Genomic DNA, 25,357 nt, shown 5'->3' on the forward strand with positions numbered 1-25,357 from the left:
GGCCGCCTGGGCCTCTACTCCCAGAGGACTGCTGGCTGCTCGCTGGTGCGGCGGTACTTTGGTTTCTCCGTGGCTCTGGTCGCCGTCGCCACCTCTGCCTGCAGCTTTGCACCATGGCTTTCGTCACCAGGCAGTTCGTGCGTACCATGTCCTCTTCATCCGCAGCTTCAGCCTCGGCTAAGAAAATCCTGATCAAGCACGTGGCGGTCATCGGCGGCGGGCTGATGGGCGCCGGCATTGCCCAGGTGAGCCGCCCAGCCGCCAGCGCCCGGCTCGTTTTGTTGCCCGCCTGAGATGAGAGCGCTGGCGGGCCATGACTTGGCGGAGTATCCCGCCGGGAGACCCGGGAAATTTCCACCCTGCTCCTCCCTCGTGTAGTTGAAACGTTTTGTTTCTGGGCCTATGAATGTCCATTCCCCAAAGATCCAGTGTCCTGGGCCGAGCCTCAGTTTCCTCGTTTCAAAATTCCTGCCGCCCTTAAGGCCCGATGAGCGCGGAGTGGAGCGTGTTGTGAATACACTTTGGAGCTGAGGCGTGCAAAGAGAAGATTGTAGTATATGTGCCCAACGTTGGGACTTAATGTGCTTGCTTGCTTGCTTGCTTGCTGCTTGGCTTACACCCGAATCGCTCCCAGAGACCCGGAATTTTTTAGAATTATACAATCTTTATAAGAGCAGTTTTCTGCTCCCCTAACCGGTCTCCTTTGCCCCCACCCCCTGTGTGTTTGCTTGGTGGGTTGCAAAGAATAGTAATAACCATCACTTTTGTAGCACTTTGTAAAGTTACCTAATCAGAGTTTGAGAGGCCTGTGAGTCGTAAGCAGCTCTGGGCAACTTTGACCTTTGACCCAGTGCTCTCTGCTAAGAACTGCGTGATTTAAGGCTTTGAGAAAGTGGGAGGGGAAGATAAAGCTGCTGAGGGCCTCCAATCAATGTGTGTCTTCAAGACTGCCCTGTTCCACCAGACTTGTGGGTCAAGGTCAGTTGTGCAATTGATTATCTATATACTGTGACATTTGCATCTTGTTTATTTGATTTTAGCAAATTCCAGCTTATATTGGACAATATTGATTTTATTTTTTATTATTACTATTTTTAAATACTTTATTTATTGGTTTTACAGAGACAGGAGAGAGAGAGGAGCATGGAATAGGAAGTATCAACTCAAGTTGCTTCATCTTAGTTGTTCATTGCTTTCTTATTGTATGTGTCTTGACCAGGAAAGCCCAGGGTTTTGAACCAGCGACCTTGGCATTCCAGGCCGAAGGTTTATCCACTGAGCCACTACAGGCCAGGCACAATATTGATTTTAATATCCTAGTTGATTATAGCCCTGTGCACCCTATATTGTAGAAGAACAGATCGTTATTGAAAGGCAGAAATCACAGACCGAATTGAAAACACAAGGCTAGCGTATTCCAAAAGAAAAGTTTATTTTAAAAGCACCTGGATACAGGTGGGCTGAAACCAAGAAAGGGTGTTAGTCCTGAGCTCTGGGAGGGAGTGTTAACTATAGAGGTCAGGCATTTGCTGACATGGGGTTGGGTGCACCTGGATATGCACAGATTAGCATATTCAGGTTTGTGGCCTTGGTTACAGATTTATCTTCCTTTCCCAATCCTCGGGTCCCTCATAATGGCCTGTCCCAAGGACATTTCTAGAAGCCTTACTAGGGTGGGTGGGTTGATTAAGGGGAGGGGGGGGGGAGGTTGGGCGAGGGAGATGCTTAATGAAGAAGTTGCCCTAGTGGGAAGTTGGGTGAGGGGAATTAGAGTTTTGAAGGGGTTCTGGGTTTAAAGCAGCCCTAAACCTAAACCTAACAGTTACCTGATTTTTCTTAGCAGAGCCCTCAAATGCAGTGGCTGCAGTCATGAAAGAGTTTATTTTTCAGTGTCCTACCAGTCAAGTCCATGTTTCTATGCTTGCTCTTTAAAAATCTTTTCCTATTATTATATATCCTAATTTGCTCTCCCTGCAAATTTTTTGCAACATATTAATTTGGTTGCATTTTCTCCTGTAATCTGTATTTCATTAACATTTTATTCTTCTAACTTGTTAGAGTTTTTAATTTCTTTCTTCTAAGATTGTCTTTGGACATACATTACCCTTTTTATTGTGTGGATGCCTTGGCTGCTAGGGTATGGTGTCCCTCTAATCTGTGTTCTACATGAGATGTGAGAAGTAAGTCCTTTTAACTTAAAAGTTCCAAGCATTATACTACATTACAGTATACTCAAAAGAAAGTTTAGTTTGAGCACACTTGTATTCCCCTGCTCCACCAAAAATCTCCCACAGCTATGGGAGTGATATTTGTTGTGGGAAGATATAAAATAATGTATTTGTCTAAATACCTTTAAACAACATCTTATGCACAAGATATTAGGGCCTTAAGCCTCTCTGATACCAGTATAGGAAATGGGTCCAGAAACATGTTGATGGTGTCTTGAAAACATCAGTGGAAGAGGATTAGAAACCAAGTAGAGTACTCTTATGGATCAGTGTCACCCTGTTAAATGAAATTTTCCAAGTAAATTTTTTTTTTAAAAGAAAGAAACCAAGTAGAAAGCATTAAGTCAGGTTGCTCAGTTTTGGGAATGCCATATTCAGTATTGGCCAGAAAAGGGTGTTGCACGGAAAGGCCGAGACAGTACCTAAAATTATGGGTATAGTATTGGAGTTTTCATCTGAGAGAGGAGAGAGAAGTTTGATATTGATGGGAACACAGTCTTGTGGGTCAAGTCCATAAGTAGCTGGACCAGGGAGTGCCTTTTGAAACCTAAGGGGGAAAAAAGAGGTATTCATCCCACAGTTGGAAATATAATGGAACTGCCATTCTAAAAGTTGATAAAGACCAGAAGTCTAAAAGTGGACAGTAATAAGGAATAGTAATTTTTTTTTTTTTTTGTATTTTTCTGAAGCTGAAAACGGGGAGGCAGTCAGACAGACTCCCGCATGCGCCCGACCGGGATCCACCTGGCATGCCCACCAGGAGCTATGCTCTGCCCATCTGGGGCGTTGCTCTGTTATGACCAGAGCCACTCTAGCGCCTGAGGCAGAGGCCACAGAGCCATCCCTAGTGCCGGGCCATCTCTGCTCCAATGGAGCCTTGGCTGCGGGAGGGGAAGAGAGAGACAGAGAGGAAGGAGAGGGGGAGGGGTGGAGAAGCAGATGGGCGCTTCTCCTGTGTGCCCTGGCCGGGAATCGAACCTGGGACTTCTGCACGCCAGGCCGACGCTTTACCACTGAGCCAACCGGCCAGGGCCAGGAATAGTAATTTTTACAGAACAGTTTACAAGACGCTCAGCCACTTTAGATGACAGCTCTAATCCTGTGTAGAACCTTGCTTTCCTGCAGAACATGGAGGCCTCTCAGCCAGTAGGTTGGTTTTGGCAGTTTCAGTGAACCATTTTTGCATTCCACCCTGAGGCATGCAGTTCTAAGCAGTATTGCCTCCCTCTTTTTTTTTTTTTTTTTTCCTTTTAAGTGTTGCCTCATTCTTCATGCTCCTTGACCTACAGTCTAAATCTGTTTTTGCTTATTGAGTGCCACATACAATAGTCGATGTATTTTGACTGGGGATTTGGATAGCCTATTTGCTGGCTCTGCTTCATGTTGGCTGTGTTAACATGGGAAAGTTACTTACCCTCTGTGCCTACTACTCCCTAAAGTAGGACTAATACTAGTGCAAGCCTCATAGGAGGATCCAGAGGATTGAATGAATTAGCACAGGTCTGGCACCAGTGTCCGGCATCTAGTAAAAGCGTACAAAGGGTTAGCTGCCCTGCTGGTTCTTATCTTCATTGCAGTTATGCTGATCCTTTTGCCCTTCTCCCCTCTTACCACTCCCTTGGCGGACGGTTGCTGCTGAGGTAGGCCTGTCAAGTTTAGATGGAGAATATTGGATGTGATTTTCTCAGCTTGCTTAATTTTCAAGGCAAGTGGCTGTTGATGCTGCAGTTTGTCCAGAGACTTCTGAAAAAAGAGAAGGCACTTCTACCCCTATTGTATTGTTAACCCTCATAAAGCTTTAAAAAAACAAGCACAAACTAGCATCTAAGGTAAGCTTCACTCTCCTGAACTCCTGAAGTAGTTTTCATTTTAATCAAGGTGCAGTTCTGTTTACAATCTTAATATTTTTTATTTATCATTTTTGTCATATGTTCCAGTTCATGCTGAGTAGGATGGAAAAAAACAATTAATCGATTTGTGGAAGTCTGACACATTTCTTGAGCAATTAAGCAATTTGAGACTTGTGAGGTCTACGCTTCATTACAGTTTGCAGAGCACAGGTCATTTGTACATCTGTATTCTCCAAGAGTATCTACTCGGCCTGTCATTTGTTTTGTTTGTTTTAAATTTTAAAAAATTGCTTAGGCTGCAGGTTAATATTTAATTAAGGTTAACTTGTTTTTTGTGTTTGCCCATTATACACTTTTGACTAGGCTCTGATGGCCGATTTGTCTTCAGCTGGGTACTTAGGCCGGCAAAGAAGCGTACAGCATCAGATGTCCCTCGAGTGGGGATCAGGTTGTTTTTTGCTTTGTACAGGGGACAGGGAAGAAAGGTACTGGCTGTGCATTTCCTCAGTTTATAGAATGAGTTCTTTCTAAGGTTTTCTTCTCCATTGCTATTTTTTTTTTTTTTTTGTATTTTTCTGAAGCTGGAAACGGGGAGAGACAGTCAGACAGACTCCCGCATGTGCCCCACCGGGATCCACCCGGCACGCCCACCAGGGGCGACGCTCTGCCCACCAGGGGGCGATGCTCTGCCCATCTGGGGTGTCGCTCTGTCGTGACCAGAGCCACTCTAGCGCCTGGGGCAGAGGCCAAGGAGCCATCCCCAGCACCCGGGCCATCTTTGCTCCAATGGAGCCTCGGCTGCGGGAGGGGAAGAGAGAGACAGAGAGGAAGGAGAGGAGGAGGGGTGGAGAAGCAGATGGGCGCTTCTCTTGTGTGCCCTGGCCAGGAATCGAACCCGGGACTTCTGCACGCCAGGCCAACGCTCTACCACTGAGCCAACCGGCCAGGGCCTCCATTGCTATTTTTTCATATAAGGAGCCCAGAGAGCTTGTAGCTTTCATTAAGTTACTGCTGAGGGGTCAGTGAGTCTGAGCTCCCTGGGCATGGCAGTTCAGATGCTGACTTCCCCAGGGCTCTGGTACACCTTCCTTTTAGTGCTCTACATTTCTTCGAGGAAGTGAGAAGTGAGAAGGTCGGCATCTTGAAGGAGGTTTGGGGCTGAATTCTTCTCACCCAAAGCTTTTTTTTTTGTTTGTTTCATAAAAAGCAAAAAGGACACATTTGTTTTGAGGAGAGCTGCCTAGGCTGTTAAAACAAAAGAAGTGGCAACATGCTAAGCTATAGATGATCATTTCCCTGATGTTTGTGATGCTTGAAAAGCACTCAAGTGGACCCAAAAGCTTCTCCCCAGCCACGGATTTGTTCACGCTTCTGTTCTCTCTGCCCTCAACTCTGAATTTTCTGATTCTGAATAGAGGAGGGATCAGAGTTGTTCTGTATTGTTTAACTTTATTCTCTATTTTGCAGTGAGTTCCTCTCTGTTGACATTTGCTTGAAAACAGTGCAGTGGCCTGGGAGAAGTTTGGAATCACAGGAGACTGACACAGTCTCTCTCCTTGTGACTGTTCTTATGGAGGGCATGTCTTTATTCCCAGGTGATAATGTCCTCCTCAAGAGTATGGGATGAGTTTGTCATGAAGTTCTTCCCTCATTTCCTGTACTGTTGCTCACTTCTTTATTGGTCTGTTCTCTGCTCTTTGGAATACCTTTGGACGTTGTAGAGCAGAAATGGCACCTCAGTCAGGTTTTGGGTTATCTCTGCCATGTGCTGGATCCATCCTCGCTGTTAACTGTCCCCTGATTGAGTTTCTAATTTCCTTTCTTTCCCCTCTTTCTTCTCCCCATATCTGCCTTAGGCACACCCCCACTGCCCAGCTCTTCCAGGACCACGGGAAGACAACGCTGCTGCTCTCCGTTGTCTCTCCTGGGTTATGCTAGCGATGTGGTGGGATAGTAACTGGGGAGTGGTGGTCTAATGCTGGAAAGTGAGCAGGCTGAGAGGTGCCTGCTGGAGAGTTTGGATCCCAGCCCTTCCTCTCCTGGCCATGAGAGTCTTGGACGAGTCATTTAACCCCTCTCTTCTCTAGCCCTTTTCTGGGAATTAGAGTACTTGCTTCATGATGTTATGAGAGTTAAATGAGCTAAGTGCTTAGTGATACTAGCATGTTCAATGGTAGCTTTTCAGTAAATGCTTTTCTATAGCTCCATCAGATCTAACCTGGTGATGACCTCTTATTTTAGATTCTCTTAACTGTCTTGGAAGATATATATATGATAGGGAGCTATGGGGAATTCAAACAATTCTAAAGATTTTAAGACTAATTATGTGGAGAGTTGAGAAAATCCTTAGTGCTCTGTTTAGATGTTTTTTGGTATTGCAATGAGTTCATTCTCGAAGCATTTTACAACAGAGCCTGGCACTTAAAAAACTCTACAAATATGACACTTAATTCCTTTCAAAGTACTTGATATTTCTGCTTCTTGTGCTAGCTAGGGATCCAAGATCCCAGAGGCTGAGATAAGCACAGTTAGGCCTGTACCTCGAGCATCGGCTCAGTTTGTGGGGCCGTGTGTCCTCCATGGACCAGATCCTTTGTGGCTGTCTGGAATCAACAGGTAGCAGCTTGAGCTGTCCTCAGCTGTAGATGCAAAGTTAGAGTTCCCTGCTGATCATCTCCATTTGGATCCTCTGCTGCCGTCTTTCTGTCAATAGACTCCAAGTCAGTTGCCCAAACGCAGCTCATCCCAATCCCTACTTCTCCAGAGACTTGCCTTCTCCTGTAACTGCCGTTGTTGTTCTTCAGCCTGTGCTCTGATGGTAGCTGTGGTCAGGCCTGCCTCCACTGGAAAAGGTTCCGAGGCTTTTCTCTCTGAGGAGGGCTCTTCCCTGCACTTTCCTTTGTAATTTCTGGACCAAACATTGCTAGCTAGATTGTTGTGGGAGCCTCTTAACTAGTCCTTTTTACTAAAACACCACTCATTGTAACCAACATGCCATATTAATCTTCTTAGAGAGCAGTTTGGATTTATAGCTCTCTCTACCTAGAAAGTGTCCATCATGGCAGCATCTTTCAGAGATTGTTAAATATAACTAAGACTTAGTTGGCGCTGTCCACATGTCCTCTTATCCCTTCTTTCCAGAATTTGTGGGGGATCAAAGGGGAAAATCCTGGGAGAGACATTATTTTCTCTACATTTCCAAACCCAGAGACTTACTGGATTTTTATTTTTAATTATTTATTTATTTTTAACATGCTTATTTGATTTTTTTTTTTTAATTGTGTATTTGGCCCTGTCTGGACAGCTCAGTTGGTTAGAGCTTTCTCTTGAAGCATAGAGATTACTGGTTCAATCCCCAGTTTAGACACATATAGGAACAGATTGATGTTCTTATCTCTCTCTTCTTCCCTTTCTCCATCCTGTTCTCTCCCTCCCTCGCTCTCCCTTCCTCCTTCCCTCTCTCTTTCTCCATCTCCCTCCTCCTCCCTTCCTCTCACACCAAAATCAATCAATAAAATTTTTTTAAATTATGCATTTAACAGACTTTTCTAAAAATGGAGGCATATTTTCTTGACTTTTTAGAAGTCACTTTTTGAAATATAAAAACTTAAGTTTATGTAAAGAGGCCAGCCAGTGAATTTAATTGTCTTAAGAACAAGACAGCTGATTATAGTGGTAAGTGGTGGTCGAAAGCCTCAAAGGATGGCTTTTTCTGATTGTTCAAGTTAGTGACAGACAACTTGTGCTGATGGCAGAATTCATGGTATTGCACAACCAGAGCTAATTATAAGCCCAGAATCTCCAGCTCTCAGAGATACAACTGATTTATGACTTTTCCCCTCCCTAGATCAAATCATGACAACCCAAAGCCAGGCCTTGTTGGCAAGGCACAGCAGCCTCGGGGGCACAGTCAGCGCAGGAAGCTCTGATCGAGTGCACTTATTCTGGGGATCAGGACGAAGTGGCAGATAGCCGTGCCGCTTGGCGGTTTTTCTGAGAGAATGTGATGTTGCTGAAGCGCAGCGCTCCTGGAGTGTTGGACCCCTGGGACTCCGCACTGGACCGGTTGATACTGTTCTTACAGATTCACCGTTCAGGTTATGCTTCCAGTCTGGTGATACGTTAGTAAAAATATAAATTCAGTGTGCTTCTGCTTGGCATGTTTATTTGGCCCTGGGGTTAGAGTACTCACGGGCTTTGACAAGTGTGCTATTCACTGGGCCTATTTTTATAGCTCTGAAGCACCCTTGTCTAAAAATATTTCTCTCTGGCTAAGCCTGCCTTTGACCGAGGCTAGAGAAGTCGTAGAGCTGAGGACATAGCCTTCAAATAAAGTTTTTCCCACTGCAGATTGTTTATCCTCAAGGACTTACAGTGTGTGTGTAGGCCACTGTCATATAAAACGAAAGTTCACAATGGATTGATTTAAATTATAGTCACTCCAGCTAAAGTGCCAGGAAGAGTTTTCTTTATTTGTTGTAAAAATAGCAGGTGGTTGTGAGGGAAGAAAAAAGTCCTGGTAGTTTTTGTGGTCTACTCTTCCACTGCCACCTCCTTCTCAGAAAGTTGAAATAACTTGAGTGGTGTAGTCTACTCTTCCACTGCCACCTCCTTCTTAGAAAGTTGAAATAACTTGAGTGGTTCTGTTGCATAATTTAGGAATGAGTGTCATTGGTATCTTTGTATTAAAGACGCATGAAATTCTTTATTCCTAAGTGAGGAGCCTCAACAAAATTATTTTCATGTGGGGAGGTGAGGCCCTCAGGTACCCTGATGAAAAGAACCCTGGACCTTCAGAAGATCTGGTCTCGTCTTGGCTTTTCCACCAGACGTATTTGTTCATCACCATTTCTTGAGGGCCTGGCCTGGCCAGGTGGCGCCTGGGTACACATCAGCCGAAGATGAATGACATTTAGTCAGGAGCCGGTAGTAAGGCAGTAGGGGGATGCACTTCAACAGATGATCATAACACATTGAGGTGGGGCAATGGTAAGGGTCTGTGGGGGCGTTATAGAAACATGAGGGACAGCTAGCCTTGGGCCAAGAGGATCTTGGGTTAAGGATGCTTAGTATCTGGGGGTGATACTCAAGCTTATTTAAAGGGAGGAAGTTGGGGGGGAAGGTGTGGACAGTGCAAAGGCTTGAAGGTGAGAGAGATAGTAGCTCTACCAGCCTGTGGTGTTGAGTGGCAGGTAACAGTGAGTAGTGTTTTCTGGAGAGGAGGTGAATCCCCATCCCAGAGGGCCTTGCAGGCCATGTGTAGGGACTTCAGTTTTATTCTGTGGTCACAGGGAGCCATTGAAGAGTTTGAAGCTGTAAGCAATATAGACAGAACTGCCTTTTACGGAATTATATTGAGGTAGAATGCTAGTGCCTGCATGTAATCTTAGCTGAGTGATAATTTCTGCTTTAGTTCCTGTTTTGTTTTGTTTTTCCTTATTAAGCTGAAGATATCGTGTTGAATCCAATCAAGGACTTTCTATTTTTTATTCGTGATAAGAAATACATACAAAGCCTGACCTGTGCCCTGGCCGGTTGGCTCAGCGGTAGAGCATCGGCCTGGCGTGCGGGGGACCTGGGTTCGATTCCCGGCCAGGGCACATAGGAGAAGCACCCATTTGCTTCTCCACCCCGCCCCCCTTCTTCCTCTCTGTCTCTCTCTTCCCCTCCCTCAGCTGAGGCTCCATTGGAGCAAAGATGGCCTGGGCGCTGGGGATGGCTCCTTGGCCTCTGCCCCAGGTGCTAGAGTGGCTCTGGTTGCGGCAGAGCGACCCCCCCCCCCAGGGGCAGAGCATCGCCCCCTGGTGGGCAGAGCATCGCCCCTGGTGGGCGTGCTGAGTGGATCCCGGTCGGGCGCATGCGGGAGCCTGTCGGACTGTCTTTCCCCGTTTCCAGCTTCAGAAAAATACAAAAAAAAAAAAAAGCCTGCCTGTGGTGGTGCAGTGGATAAAGCATTGACCTGGAACACTGAGGTCGCTGGTTCGAAACCCTGGGCTTGCCCAGTCAAGGCACATACAAGGAAGCAACTACAAGTTAATGCTTCCTGCTTCCTACCCTCCAACTCCTGCCCCCTGTCTAAAAATCAATAAATAAAATTTAAAAAACAAAAAATCTACTTAAAAAATACATACACAGCATGAAATTGATTGTGTTCACATTTTAAAATGTACAGGGGCATTTAAGTACATACACATTGTTGTGAGGCCTTCACGATCATCCATCTCCAGAGCTTTCTTCATTTGTAAAACTGAAACTCCATACCCCTTAAACCACAACTCCCTCTCTCCCTTCTCCCCAGCCCCTGGCAAACGCTGCTTCACTTTCTCTCTCTCTGAATTTGACGATTCTAAGCACTTCATATAAGTGGAATCATACGGTATTTGTTCTTTTCTGACTGGCTTATTTCACTTAAGATAGTATCTTCAGCCTTCATCTGTGTTGTTGTGTATGTCGTAATTTCCTTTTTAAAATTTTTAGATATAATTGCCAATATAACCTTGTATTAGTTTCAGGTGTACAACATCTTGATTCAATATTTGTATATATTGAGAAATGATCACCATAATAAATCTAGCTAACATCTGTCCCAATTTAAAAAAAAAAAAGGATTTGAACATCTGTCACCATTCATAGGTGCAACATTTTTTTTTCTTGTAATGTAATTTTTTAAGATCCATTCTCTTAGTGATTTTCAAATATACAATATAGTAGTATTAACTGCGTTCCTGGGAGTTTGTACTTTTTAACCCCTTTCACTGCCCCTCCCTCGCCTCTGGCATCCACCAATCTGTTCTCTTTATCCCTGAGCTCAGCTTTTGTTGTTGTTGGTTTGTTCTTAGATTCCACATATAAGCGAGAGAGCGTATGGTATTTGTCTTTGTCTAACTTATTTCACTTAGCATAATGCCCTCAAGTTCCAACCAGGTTGCAGATGGCAACATTTACTTCTTTATGCCTGAATAATAGGTATTTCTATGTGTGTGTATACATACATACACACCACGTTTTCTGTATGCATTCATCCATTGATGGACCCCTAGGTTGCTTCCATGTCTTGGCTTACTATAAATAGTGCTGCAGTGAACATGGAGATATATACATCTTTTCGAGTTACTGCTTTCTGGTTTCTTTTGTTTTTTTTTGGTTTGTTTGTTTGGTTTTTTTTTTTTTTTGGATAAAATGTAGACTTACTGGATCATATGGTAGCTCTATTTTTAATTTTTTGAGGACCCTCCATACTGTTTTTCATGGAATCTGTACCAGTTTACATTTCTGTCAACAGTGCATAAGGGTCTCTTTTTCCACATCCTCTCTGACCCTTTTTTTTGACTTTGGGATTGTAGGCAATCTAACAGGAGTGAGGTGCTGTCCCACTGTGGTTTGGATTTGCATTCCCCTGATGATCAGTGATGTTGAGCACCTTTTCATGTGCCTGTTGGCCCTCCGTGTCTTACTTGGGAAAATATTTAGTTTCTCTGCCCATTTTTAAATTAGATTTTATTTTTTTTTTGCTGTTGAGTTGTATTAGTTTTTTAAAAAAATTATTAATTGAATTCTTTTTTTTGTAAGAGAAAGGAAGGGGGGTGGGAGAGAGAGAGAGAGAGAGAGAGAGAGAGAGAGAGAGAGAGAATCATAGATCTGTTCCTGTATGTGCCCTGATTGGGAATCAAACCTGAAATCTTTGTGTATCAGGATGATACTCTACCCACCCAGCTATATGGCCAGGGCTGTATGAGTTCTTTTTATATCTTGGATATTAACTCCTCATCAGGAATATGATTTGCAAATACTTTCTCCCATTCAGTATGTTATCTTTACATTTTGTTGATGCTTCCTTGGCTGTGCAGAAGTGTTTTAGTATGATGTAGTCCCACTTGTTCATTTAATTTTTGTTGCCTTTGCTTTTGGTGCCAATTCAAAACATCATCACTAAGACCAATATCAGGGAGCTTGCTGCTTGGTATTTTTTTCTAGGATTTTAATGACTTCAGGTCTTACATTCAAATCTTTGATTCATATTGCGGTTACTTGTGTCTGGTGTAAGACCGGGGTCCAGTTTCATTCTTTTGCATGTTCTGTCCAGGTTCCCTGACACCATTTATTGAAGAGACTGTCCTTTCCCTATAATATATGTTTAGCAGCTTTGCCATAAGTTAATTGATCGTATATGTGTGGGTTTATTTTTTGGGTTCTTTATCTGTTCCATTGTTTCATGTCTCTATTTTTCTGCCAATACCATACTGTTTTGATTACTATAGTTTTCTAATATAGTTAGAAATCAGGGCACATGATATCTCCAGCTTTGTTCTTCATTCTCACGATTGCTTTGGTCTTTTGTGGTCTTTCATGGTCCCATACAAATTTTATGATTGTTGTATTTTTGTAAAAAATGCCATTGAAATTTTGATAGGGGTTCCTTGAACCTGTAGACTACTTTGGGTAATATGGACATTTTAACAACATTAATTTGTTCAGTCTATCAGAGTATCTTTTCATTTATTTGTGTTGTCTTTGGTTTCTTTCTTCAATGTCTTATAGTTTTCTTATAAGTTGTGTTATAATGTATCAGTCTCTTACCTCCTTGCTTAAATTTATTCCTAGGCATTTTGTTCTTTTTGATGTAATTATAAATAGAATCATTTTCTTAGTTTCTCTTTCTGCTAGTTCATTATTAGTATAGTTGAAATGCAGCATTTTTGTATATTGATTTTATATCCTGCAACTTTACAGATTTTTTTCTTCCTTTCTTAGGGAAAATTCCATTGGAATATTTATGGGAATATTTAGGGAAAATATCCCATTGGAATATATATATATATATATATATATATATATATATATATATTATTGTTTAAGACTTTACTCATTTTATTTATTTTTTATTTATTTATTCATTTTAGAGAGGAGAGAGAGAGAGAGAGAGAGAGAGAGAGAGGGAGAGGAGAGGGGAGGAGCAGGAAGCATCAACTCCCATATGTGCCTTGACCAGGCAACCCCAGGGATTTGAACTGGCGACCTCTGTGTTTCCAGGTTGATGCTTTATCCACTGCACCACCACAGGTCAGGCAAGACTTTACTCATTTTAGAGAGAAGACTGAGAGAAGGAGGGAAGGAGCAGGAAGCATCAACTCCCACATGTGCCTTGACCAGGCAAGCCCAGGGTTTTGAACTGGTGACCTCAGTGTTCCAGGTCGATATTTTATCCACTGTGCCAGCACAGGTCAGGCTCCATTGGAATATTTTTAACGGAAAATATTTCATTGCATGTGTATACTATATTTTGTTTATTCATCACTGATGGACATTTAGGTTACTTCTACCTTTTAGCTGTGAATAATGCTGCCATGAACATAGTTGTACAAGTATCTGTTAGACAGGCCTTGCTTTCAATTCTTTGGGGTATCTATCCGGAAGTAGGATTGCTGAAGCATATGGAATTATTTTTAATTTTCTTGAGGGATTGCCATACTGTATTTCACAGTGGCTTTTCCATTGTACATTCAATCAGCAGGGCAAACGGTTTCAATTTTTCCATATCCTTGCCAACATTTATTTTCTTTCTTTTTTTTTCATAATAGCTATCCTAATGGATGTGACTAGATCAGATTTATACTATGCTCTGATGTACTTTAGGGATTCCATGAATCTCCTTGGTGGTTCCCAAACTCCCCTGACCTCTGTTTTACAAATTGCTCTTCTGTTTGCATTCCTATGGAGAAGGATTTTATGGCAAAAATGTTTGGCAAGCCATCACACTGCAGGATCTCTAGGGTATCTTCCTGCTTGAAAAGTCAATGGTTTTGATTATTTGTAAGTGATAAACACGAACAACAAATGCTTTTGGCTATCTCTGACATCGGCAGTCGATGAGAAATGAAGGTGCCTTGGTTTCCCCAGTGTGATAGAGTAGAAACCTGTGTTGGAGGGAGTGAGCTTATGTGTCTGTGACTAACCCTTGACCTGACTCACACAGGTGTCCCTCAGAGAGGGATGTAACGCAGGGCCTGCCTGCTTCTGGCCTTGCCCACAGCCCCTTTGGTCAAACATACAGGACACAGTCACATGTTGGAGGGAAGTTAGCATGAGTCCACTCACGAAGACACAGGAGGGTCCACTGCCCAGCAGTGTCCCCCACTTTCCCTTTCGCCTGCCATCTCAACTCGCTGTGCCAAAAATTGGTTGATCTCACCAAGATACAGACTTCTGTAGTATTTTTATTTTTTACTTGGCATTTGAGTAAAGACTTTGGTTATTAACTCTTTTCTTTCTATCCTTTTCAAACTAATAATATTTTTCATAAATCTAAAATAACTTGAAGGTATGTGAAGTTTGTTAAGAGTTTCTAGCAACAAAACCAGTCGTGATTCCTTGAGAACTCATTCCTAAAATAACTTAACATATTGAGGCTTTTAAAAAACCGGTGTATTGCCTGACCTGTGGTGGCGCAGTGGATAAAGCATCAACCTGGAAACGCTGAGGTTGCCGGTTCAAAACCATGGGCTTGCCTGGTCAAGGCACATATGGGAGTTGATGCTTCCTGCTCCTCCCTCCTTCTCTCTCTCTTTCTCTCTTTCTCTCTCCCCCCCTATAATGAATAAATAAAATCTTAAAAAAAAATTGGTGTATTATTCATGCATTCTTTTCCTGACTATTCAGTGTTACCCCATGAGCTAGACATTGGGTTGGGTGAGTTCCTGAGTAGCTCACTGTCCAGAGGAAGAAGCACAAATATGAAGAACCAGCTGTAATAAAGGCACAGATTGCCTACCTGTCTGTCATATGTGGGATGTGATCTGATACAGATGAAAGTTTTGGTGGTTTAAACACTTAAGATATATGACATACAGGATATGTCTTATGGTAAAGAAAAAGGGACGTTAAAATGTATATGTAGAAAGAGAGATATGTACATATTGTACTACATATGGATATGACATTATGATTCACTGGAACTGTGGTGAGCTGCAGACGGCATGTGCAGAACCACGCTACGTTGGGATTGGGGTGATAGCACCTTCAGACTCTGCAGACTATTTTGGAAAGTCTCCGGGTGTTATGTTGGGTTCATCATCAAGAGTTGGTGTTGGTTAAGTTTTCCTCTTTAATACCTGAAGTTTCTCCTACTTACTGGATTTTTTTTTATTTTTTTTTTTTCATTTTTCTGAAGCTGGAAACAGGGAGAGACAGTCAGACAGACTCCCGCATGCGCCTGACCGGGATCCACCCGGCACGCCCACCAGGGGGCGACGCTCTGCCCACCAGGGGGCGATGCTCTGCCCATCCTGGGCGTTGCCATGTTGCAACCAGAGCCACTCTAGCGCCTGGGGCAGAGGCCACAGAGCCATCCCCAGCGCCCGGGCCATCTTTGCTCCAATGGAGCCTTGGCTGTGGGAGGGGAAGAGAGAGACAGAGAGGAAAGCGCGGCGGAGGGGTGGAGAAGCAAATGGGCGCTTCTCCTGTGTGCCCTGGCCGGGAATCGAACCCGGGTCCTCCGCACGCTAGGCTGACGCTCTACCACTGAGCCAACTGGCCAGGGCCACTTACTGGATATTTAATGACCTTTTCACTTAGATTTGTGAGATTTTTATAACATGAAATAGCTGTGTGTCATGTCCTAGGGAGAGGGCCACCTTTATTACATAGCTGAGTGGCCATTGGTGGTTCACATGAGCTCCACGCTCTATTATTTATTTTCTTTCAGTGTTTGAAGTGCTGTATGAAAGATCTGCTATATCTGTAAATCATTAGAGGCACAAGAGGAAGTTGGGAGAGGTTTCACTAAAGCAGGGGTCGGGAACCTTTTTGGCTGAGAGAGCCATAAACGCCACATATTTTAAAATGTAATTCTATGAGAGCCATACAACGATCCGTGTACGTTATGCATTATCCAATAAAAATTGGTTGTTGTCCCGGAGGACAGCTGTGATTGGCTCTAGCAACCCGCAACCATGAACATGAGCGGTAGGAAATGAATGGATTGTAATACATGAGAATGTTTTATGTTTTTAACGTTATTATATTTTTTATTAAAGATTTGTCTGCAAGCCAGATGCAGCCATCAAAAGAGCCACATCTGGCTCGCGAGCCATAGGCTCCCAACCCCTGCACTAAAGCAGAGATAGCTGTGCTGGATTATGAAAGGTGAGTTGGAGTCCCCAGGCAGCAGTGAGGGAGAAGCTTCCCGGTGGAGGAGCTGCATAGGCAGGGGCGTGCACTAGCACAGAAAGGGGTTTGTGGCATGGCTGGAGACAAGTACAGGCTCAGGCTCCTACACTCCAAAGCATTTGGTATTTAGCAGTTATTCATTGGACCATGCAAGGCATGTGAGAAAGTACTAGAGGATAGAAAGACCAAATCAATTTCTGCCATTACAGGATTTTAAATCTAAGAGCAGGGATTGTTAGACAAAGATCCAAATAACAGTTTAGTTTGCTATAACATTATTATTATTATTTTTTAAATTAAGTGAGAGCAGGGGAGGCAGAGCGGCAGACTCCTGCATGCACCCTGATCGGGATCCACCCAGCAAGCCATAAGGGGCGATGATCTGCTCATCTGGGGCCTTGCTCCACTGCTTGTGCTTGGCAACCAAATTATTTTTAGCACCTGAGGGGGAGACCACCGAGCCATCCTCAGCACCTGGGGCCAACTCGCTCTAATCAATTGAGCCATGGCTGTGGGAAGAGGAGGAGAGGTGGAGAAGCAGATGGTTGCTTCTCCTGTGTACCCTGATTGGGAATCAAACCCGGGACATCCACACACCGGACTATTCTCTACCTCTGAGTCAACTGGCCAGGGCCACTTTGTTATAACTTATAAATAAAAGCAGTAAAAATCTAGCTCTGAGGTTTCAAAAAGAGGAACGAGTACATTCATTGGGGGAAGGGAGCTTCGTGAGTGTAACATTTTAAATGGGCCATTAATAATGGATAGAATTTCTTTGGACAGTAAGGGCAAAGTTAAAGGAAAAATGTTCAACCAGATTGTGACCCTCAAAGTTGGTACCATTAATGAAGGTCAGGACAAATTGGTTTCAGCTCAAGATGATGACTGTAGTTTAGGACAGAACATGTTGGTTTCTGGCACAGTTGGAATTATGAGGATGATTGAGATTCCAGAAGGAAATAAAGTAGAGACAGAAGAAAAGAATATTGAAAGCAGAATCCTGAAAGATACCTTTGTTTAGAGGCTGAGAAAATGAAGAGAAGTCAGTTAATATGGCTCAAATGAATAGACAGAGATAAGAAATTGAAGTTTCAGAAAGGAAGCCCTAGTTGGCAGTGTGCAGGCTATACAAGATGGAGCCAAAAACAGCATTGGCTTTAATAATCAGAAGACCATTGATAAGTTGCCTTTGACTGCAGCCAGCAGGGGTGGTGGGGGAACCGTGGTGCTAGGGTTTATGATGCGTGGCTCAGGAGAAAGTGGAAGCACCTAATGTAGTGACGAGAGCATCAGCCAACTAGCATCGTGTGCCCCGTGTTGGTCTGAGCCGTTAACTTCTTTAATCCTCACAAGAAACCTGTGAGACAGGTACTGCTGTTCTCCCTTATTTCAGGTCAAGGAACCACATGTAGAGAGGCTGCATCACTTGCCCAAAGTCACACAGTAAGTGGCTAAGCCCAGGTTTAGACCTAGGAAGTCCGGTTCTGGAACTGGCGCTCCACATGCCACTGTGCTACCCAAGAACAGAGGGACTTTGGTGGTCAAGCGAAGGCCAGCATCAGCTGTCTAAGGATGTTGTGCCCTCCCCCCTTTCCTTACTTTCTTTTTCAAATGAAGAGAGATCCCAGCCTCTTTGTATAAATGGAAGGATGTGGAAGGGAAAACCTGAGAGTGAAAACCAAAGAGGCAACATATCTTGGGATCAGAAGGTATAAACTCAAAAACAAGATAAAATAATTTATTTTAGGAGGCTATACCTGGGTCCAGTATTAGGCTTCAGACCCTGGCAAAAGGAGGAAGGAGACTGCCTAGAATAAAAATAACAAGTTACTGTGATATGTCAAAAACCATTCTGGGTGTTTTAACATGAATAAATTCATTTAATCCTCCTAACAACCCTACTGCCCCATTTTTACAAATCAGACAGCTGTAGACAGGCTCCAGAGTCTGGCCCTTTCTCAGTGCAGAGCTGTCTCAGACTGCTCCCTCCCTTAGACCCAGCTATGCCATGTGGGGTCAGGAATAGCCTTCACGGGAGCTCTGGGTGCAGGCAGCCCTATCTTCACGTCCCAGTCACCTCTAGACTGTCAGCTTGCTGTGATAGTGCCTCCCCCAAAGGCTGTGGAAGATCAGATGTGATCATTTATGAGGAGTGAAAGCTTTCTGCAGCTGGGGCTTTGTTTTGTTCACCACCTTATTATCCCAGGGCCTGGAACAGGCATGGCACAGGTGCTGAGTCAATAGTAGCAGTCAGTGAAGGAATGAGTATAGCGAGGGGCCAAGCATGGCACTCCACATGGTGGTTCTCCATCCCTAGGGGAGCGGCAGTGTGGGGTGGAAGATCAACGTGCTCGCCCCTGAGAAGCCAAGTTTTTTTGCAGTGACCTTGGTGAGAAGCATTTTCTTATAATCTGCATATTCACCCAAACTGTTCAGGGCTTCCCCACTGTCCAGATTGTGTGTATGCTCCAGTACAATTACTGTACCTGGCTGACAGGAAAAACACAGTACTTCTCTTGTCCTGTTCTTTGTGGAGCCAAAAGCCAAGAAAGACCTAACCACCTGAAGACTTGTGATTTCACTCGGGAGCAGTAACCAGAAACCTATAACCATGAACCACCATTATCTTTCATAGGAATGAGGTTGGCCTCAGTAACAATTAGGGGTAATTCTTACAAGGAAAGAATGAAGACAGAGAGAAGATAGATTGAAAAGAGATTTGAGGTAAAAAAGTAGAGAAACTGAAGGAACTTGGGTAGAACAGCCCGAGGAGGGAGGAGTTTCCACTTGGAGACCCGGCTGTCTAGCAGAGGAGGAACGGAGCCTGCGCAGACTGAGTTAGGCTTTAAGAAGATGAAACAAACATTTGTTAAGGGTTAAGAGAGGTGAGCCTGGACCCTGGAAACTAAGTTGTGAGGTTGTTGCTGGTGAGAAAAAATGAGCCCTTAAACCAGGGTGCTTTGTGGGACTGAACGAGGGGTGTTGAATGAAGGCTTAACCACTGTGTTTCAGTTTAAATGTTCTTTTGATACTGAACTCAGCATACCTACCTTTTTTTCTTAACATTTGATGTTGTAACAATAAAGGTTAGATGAGGTCATTGATTTTTTTAAACTAGGGTTTTTAAGCTTACTTTGATGCTCAAAATTTCTGTAACTTTTAGCCGGACCTGTGGTGGTGCAGTGGGTAAAGCCTCTACGTGGAATGCTGAGGTTGCCAGTTCGAAACCCTGGGCTTACCCAGTCAAGGCACATATGGGAATTGATGCTTCCTGCTCCTCTCCCCTTCTCGCTCTCTCTAAAAAAAAAAAAAAAAAAAAAGAATAAATAAAATCTTTAAAATTTTTCTGTAAGTTTTAGAATGATGTGTTTTTGTTTTCATTGATGATCCTAAAATTTTAAGCATCTTCTGGGTGATATGAATGGTTATTTCATCACTGGTGAGATCTGAGACAGTAGTGCCAGTATGTGCATTTACGTTTATTTATTTGTCTGATTTGTGCCAAGTGAAATCGTAGCACCTCCTCCAAGAACAATTTGCCACAGGTTGAAGAAAGAAAAGTGGTGGGAGAGTGGAGCGGCTGCTTGCAGTTAATAACGAGTAACGCTGCACGAGAGCTGTGACTGCCAGAGGACTGAGCCTCACCGTGCTCAGCGCTGTCTCCCTGCTGTGGACAGTGTAGTCCCTGGGCGCTGCCTGGGGCTACCACTATAGGCACAGTGATAACTAACTATGTCATTGAATCTTCTTGTCCCAGATATCAAAAATAATCTTATTATCTGCTTATCTAGTGCAGGTTTCACTATCTTAGTTACCTCATCTTCAGGAGAACATTGTCCTGGCCAGATAGCTCGGTTGGTTAGAGCTTCGTCCCAAAGTGCAGAGGTTGCCAGTTCAGTCCCCGGTCAGGACACGAACAGGAATGGATCAATGTTCCTGTCTCTCTCTGTCTCTCACTCTATGTTCATCCCTTCCTCTCTTGCTGAAATCAGTAAAAAAGAGAGAACAAGCTACAGAACTGTAAAGTGACACTTCATTAAAATTGGCATTGGATGCTTGGAGAATTGGTTCACAAAGGTAAATGAGATATGATAGATAGGACTGGTGTCTGGCACACGGAAGTAGTCTAAATCGTAGCTGTTACTAGAGATGTCAGACTTCTGTGGACTTGTTAAGGGATTTTTGTCCCTAGGAGGCTCAGGATGTTCCCCAGCATTGTGGCCCGTGGAAAAGAACAGGGGGTGGCCAACTTAAGGGTGGTGGGTCTGAGCCAGCAGCTGACTATCAAAGACCAGTGCAGGGCAAGGCAGATGCAAATGTGGCCAGAGATCAAGGCTAGAAGAGAGCCATCTCCAGGGAAGGGACTGGAACATAGTTGTGCATACAGTGCAGGCCTTGACCGTCAAGAAAGGAATCCAGAAGCAAGTTGTTTAGGAGAGATGTAGCAAGACCTGAGATGTTCAGGAGTCTCAGGCAGAAGGGTGGCCTGACTGGACCTGGCCTGTCCTTGGGGAATTTGGGGAGCGGGAAGAAGAGGGGAGCCTTCCGGATAGTGTTTTCTGGATAATGTCTGAAACTGTCCCCTGGACAGAGAGCAGCAGGAAGACATTGGACCCTACTGGTTTAAGGACAGAAATTTGCTGGCCTCTCAGTGGTTTGAGGGGATAATTAGCAACCCAGGAGTGGCCGAGTGAGTGGGGACAGGGACAGGGATCAGGGCTGACAGAGGCTTTATTATAGAGCAATGCTTCAGCACATGGGCTGCATATTAGAATCACCTGGGGATGTTTTAAAAATGCCAGTGTGTATGTGCCATCCCTGACCCAGTGACTCAGAATGTCTGCAGGTGGGGCTGGATGGTGGTCAGTTTAAGTTTTTACTCAGTTGATTGTAATCTGCAGCCAGACTTGAGCACAGATTTTTTTTTTTTTTTTTTAGTATTTTACTTACTGATTTTACAAAGGAGGCAGGTCACACGAAGTATCAACTCATAGTAGCTTTACTTTAGTTCATTGATTGCTTGTCATATGTGCCTTGACTGGGCAAAGCCTAGGGCCATGATGGTGAACCTATGACACGTGTGTCAGCACTGACACGCGTAGCCATTTTCGATGACACACGGCCGCACACCAGAGAAGTATGGGGCCGCATGCTGAGAAGGACGTTTCATCCTCGGCTCCTGCATGGCCAGGTGCAGTAGCCGAGGATAAAACATTTGCTGTAGTGTAGACACTCTGTGCCGTAGGCCTGTAGGCCAAAACAACAGAACTCTGGCACAGAGCGTCTAGTTCTGGGACTTCCAGTTAGGCTGTTCGGGGATCTTTGACCTCACTTCCAGCCTGCGGGGGACGCATCTCTGGGGCCCTGTGATCGCCATTACCAGCAACCACATAACCATAGCAACCATCATCCAATCTACTGTTCTAGGGTGTCGTGGATTTCTAATTGACCATCATTACTGAGATAAGTGCGGGGGAGGCTGGGAGAGGCGAGGGCCTGTGCTATGGATGCCGTTTCCCGCCATTAGAAATAGCGGCAACCATCTTAATTTACATAAGATGCAACTTGCAGAATTTCAAGACAGCATCTGGGCTCAGGTGTTTGTCGACTTGAGGTCAAAGCTTGAGAATCTGGAAAGGTGCTGCTTGGAGAATCAAGAGGAGTGCCACTACGAACAGGAAACTTGGAATGCTTGAAACTGATTACCAGACACTTTAGCACCCTGAAAAATACAGCAGTGGCTTTACTCAAAGTTTTTCCCTCTACATACTTTTGTGAGACCTTATTCTCAGCGTTAAATAATAGCGAAACCAACAAAAGAAACAGATTGACAGATGAAGTTAGTAGCACTTGCTTGGGCTTGAAGTGTACAAAATACCAACCTTCAATTGAAGATTTAGCCAATGAAATTCAGCAACAAAAAAGTCACTAATAGGCAGGCTAGTTAAAGAATTCCCCCTCTCCCTCACTTATCTTAGTTCACGGCACCCCACACAAGTTAAACAATATCAAGACCAACAAAAGAAACCAACTGACAGATGAACAAAGAAGTCAACTAAACAGGTAAGTTAAATAATTAGTTTTTGGTTTATTAAAAAGTTATATATTACAATTAGACATTTTTGTTATTTAAAGTATAAATATCGCAAAATTATGGTGTTTTTTCTCGAAGTGACACACCACCCGAGTTATGCTTGGTTTTTTGGCGAATTTTGACACACCAGGCTCAAAAGATTGCCCATCACTGGCCTAGGGTTTCAAACCCATGATCTCAGCATTTCAGGTCGACGCTCTCTTTACTGTGCCATCACAGGCCGGGCAGCACGAATCTTAAAGCACCAATGTCAGCGTTTGATTCTGAATCTTAGTGTTTCAACCCTGTGGGGCAGCTGTGTTGGGCTTGCTCACTGGTTTACTAGCTGTAAGCCCTTTGCCTGATTGGTGCGTGAGCATGTGGCAGTGCCACGTGTGTTTGGCCTATATAAGGCTATGGGTGCTTGTGCTCAGGGGGGTTGCGGTTGCACGGATTGTCTGCCCGCCACTGTGAGAGGCCATTTTGCTGTTTGTCTGCCTGAGAGGCAGTTTCCCCTGCCTGTGTGCTTGTCCCGCTGTTGTGAGACTTGATTAAATGGAATGGCTCAACACTTTCTGGCTCCACAGTTTCTCTAGGGTCTGCCTGAATCCAGTATGAACCTGTCTGGCCTTGGCCACCAGCATTACAAACCCAGAGTTTGATCCCTTGGGTTTGGAACGGAGTCTGAGAAAGTGCATTTCTAACAAGTTCTCAGGTGGCCTTGGTGCTGCTGGTCCAGATCCCACACTTTGCGAACCTATGTCCTACAGTCTTTAGGATCTTTAATGCCCACACGGAAACTGTCATTTGTGTGTGTAGGTGTTCTTATTTGTTAAGTCATTTTTGCTGTGGATAGGACTGTGATTTGATTGACCTGACGGTTGTTTATGTTGTTATAAACTGTGGGACTTAGGAAATGTTACATAACCACGTCAGGGCCTAGTCTTCCCATCTACTAAATTGAATGTGATGCCAGTTTGATAAGGACTGCAAAGGTGTATTAGTTAAGACTTTAGTGTGTTTTGTTTTGTTTGTGTGTTTGTTTGTTTTGAGAAGAGGGGAGATAGTAAGACAGATTCCCACATAGGTCACAATCAGGATGCATCCAGCGATCCCTGTCTGGGGCCAATGCCCAAATCAACCAATCTATTTTTAACCCCTGAGGCTGACACACTGGGACCAACCCAGCTATCCTCAGCGCCTGGGGCCAACTCTTGAACCAATTGAGGTACTGGCTGCGAGAGAGGAAAAAGGAGAGAAGCAGATGGTTGCTTCTCTTGTGTGCCCTGACTGGGAATTGAACCTGAGACATCCATATGCCAGGCTGACTGGCCAGGGCCAGACTTTAGTATTGGGAGGAAATGACATGCAGTTATTTAGGAGGAATTTTTATTGTTATTATCACCTGTGTCTATCATAGTTACTAAGTGAGGCAAGGGGAAAAAAGAAGATACAAAAAAATCAATAACATGAAGTTTCTGCAAGTTAGTACTTTATCATTATTGTATATTGAAATCTGGTTGTTTCAGCAGATAAGGTAGCATTCCTTGTGCTCCTCTGACCAGGTAACTAGGTTACAAGAAGACAAGTTCTGGAGCCAGGCAGTCTTGGACCTGGCTTCACAGCCTCACAGCTGAGTGACCTTGGACGAGTGAGTCCACCTCTCTAATTCTGTGTTTGTAAAATGGGGATGACGTCTTCTTCAGCAGGGTTGTTGGATTGATCAGAGATAGTACTGGAATATACAAAGTATGTGTCCGGCCCATGGTAGGTGCTCAGTACATGACACCTCTTATTTTTCTTGCATTTGGCTCTTTTCTTTTTAAAGGTTTATGTCCTTTCTGTTAATTGAGGGTAGATAAAGACTGTTGCCTCTATAGGCTTTCCCAGCTCTCAGGGAGAAGTAAGACAAACGGCTTAATAATTCCAAAAGAAGTGAGCTAGCCTGTATGGGGACTGTGGCTGTCTAGCCATGCTTATGGCTGCCTCAGCTTTTTGAGCCATTCTGGGATAAGTTACGCAGCTGTCAGGTCAAACAGAGATTGGGGGTGGGGGTTGGGAAAGGGACAGACTGCTTGCATCCTGAATCTGTCTCTGTGGTAGACCATTTAGACATGTAGGTATGAGAGGATTACCAACCTCATTTGGAATAGATTAATAGTATCAAAGAATATTGGGCCCCATAATCCTATGGATATTTACTAATATGTACCAGGCAGTAACCTAGAAGTCCTTCATTCATCACTGATTCATTCAGAAACTATGCACTGAGTGCTCACTGTGGGCCAGGCACTGGGGTTTGCAACGATGGAGTTGCTCTCAGGATGTTGCTGACCTTATATCCTTAGGGCAGTGGTTCTCAAAGTATGCACCAGGGCACACTGGTGCACCCTAGAATATTTCTAGGTGTGCCCTATGGTACTCCAGAGAAATATGTGCCTGTTGGGGACCAAAAAACCAACAGGGTTTTTGGAGTTTAGATTTTTGGGGGACAGAAGTGTGGGGAATTGGTTGTAAGCTGACAGTCTGCCCAACCCCCCACCTCACTTGCCTGATTAGGTTGCAAAAGGCTGTTAAGCTGTGGTGCTGGGTTGTTTGCATTACCCCCATGTTCCCCAGAAAGACTGGAGGCAAGTTTCTTTTATCCTTTGTTTGGTGTAATGTTAAGATGATGTATGGTGGAGGTTTTCTGCACTCAACACAATTAAGAGTAAAAAGAGAGGAATTCTTCAATATATTGATGAGGAAATGAGAGTTTGCCTTTCGAATATATGCCCAAACATTGAAGAACTCGCTAGGACACATCAGGCTCATGTTTCTCATAAACACAAGAATGAAAAATCTTAACACATTCACACCGGGACCTGCCAAATTTACTAAATCTTACTAAGAATGTATCTATCTATATCTATCTATCTATCTATCTATCTATATATATATATATATATATATATATATATATATATATAAAGATAACTTTTTTGTCATTTTTTTGGTTTTTAACCCCTCTATTTTACAAATTCTAAAAAGCATAACTCAAA

The 25,357-nt window shown here is 43.9% G+C and overlaps 1 protein-coding gene across 1 annotated transcript in view; it reads left to right on the top strand.

Moving 5' to 3' along the window:
- The window catches only part of HADH (hydroxyacyl-CoA dehydrogenase), a 56,960-nt gene continuing 31,603 nt past the window's right edge, over positions 1-25,357 (top strand). The window contains exon 1 of the mRNA XM_066385272.1: positions 1-245. Within this exon, the coding sequence (XP_066241369.1) occupies positions 114-245 (132 nt within the window). The 5' untranslated portion in view covers positions 1-113. The remainder of the gene's footprint in view (positions 246-25,357) is intronic.

The sequence above is a fragment of the Saccopteryx leptura genome, chromosome 5 (assembly GCF_036850995.1).
Source record: "Saccopteryx leptura isolate mSacLep1 chromosome 5, mSacLep1_pri_phased_curated, whole genome shotgun sequence".
Lineage (NCBI taxonomy): Eukaryota > Metazoa > Chordata > Mammalia > Chiroptera > Emballonuridae > Saccopteryx > Saccopteryx leptura.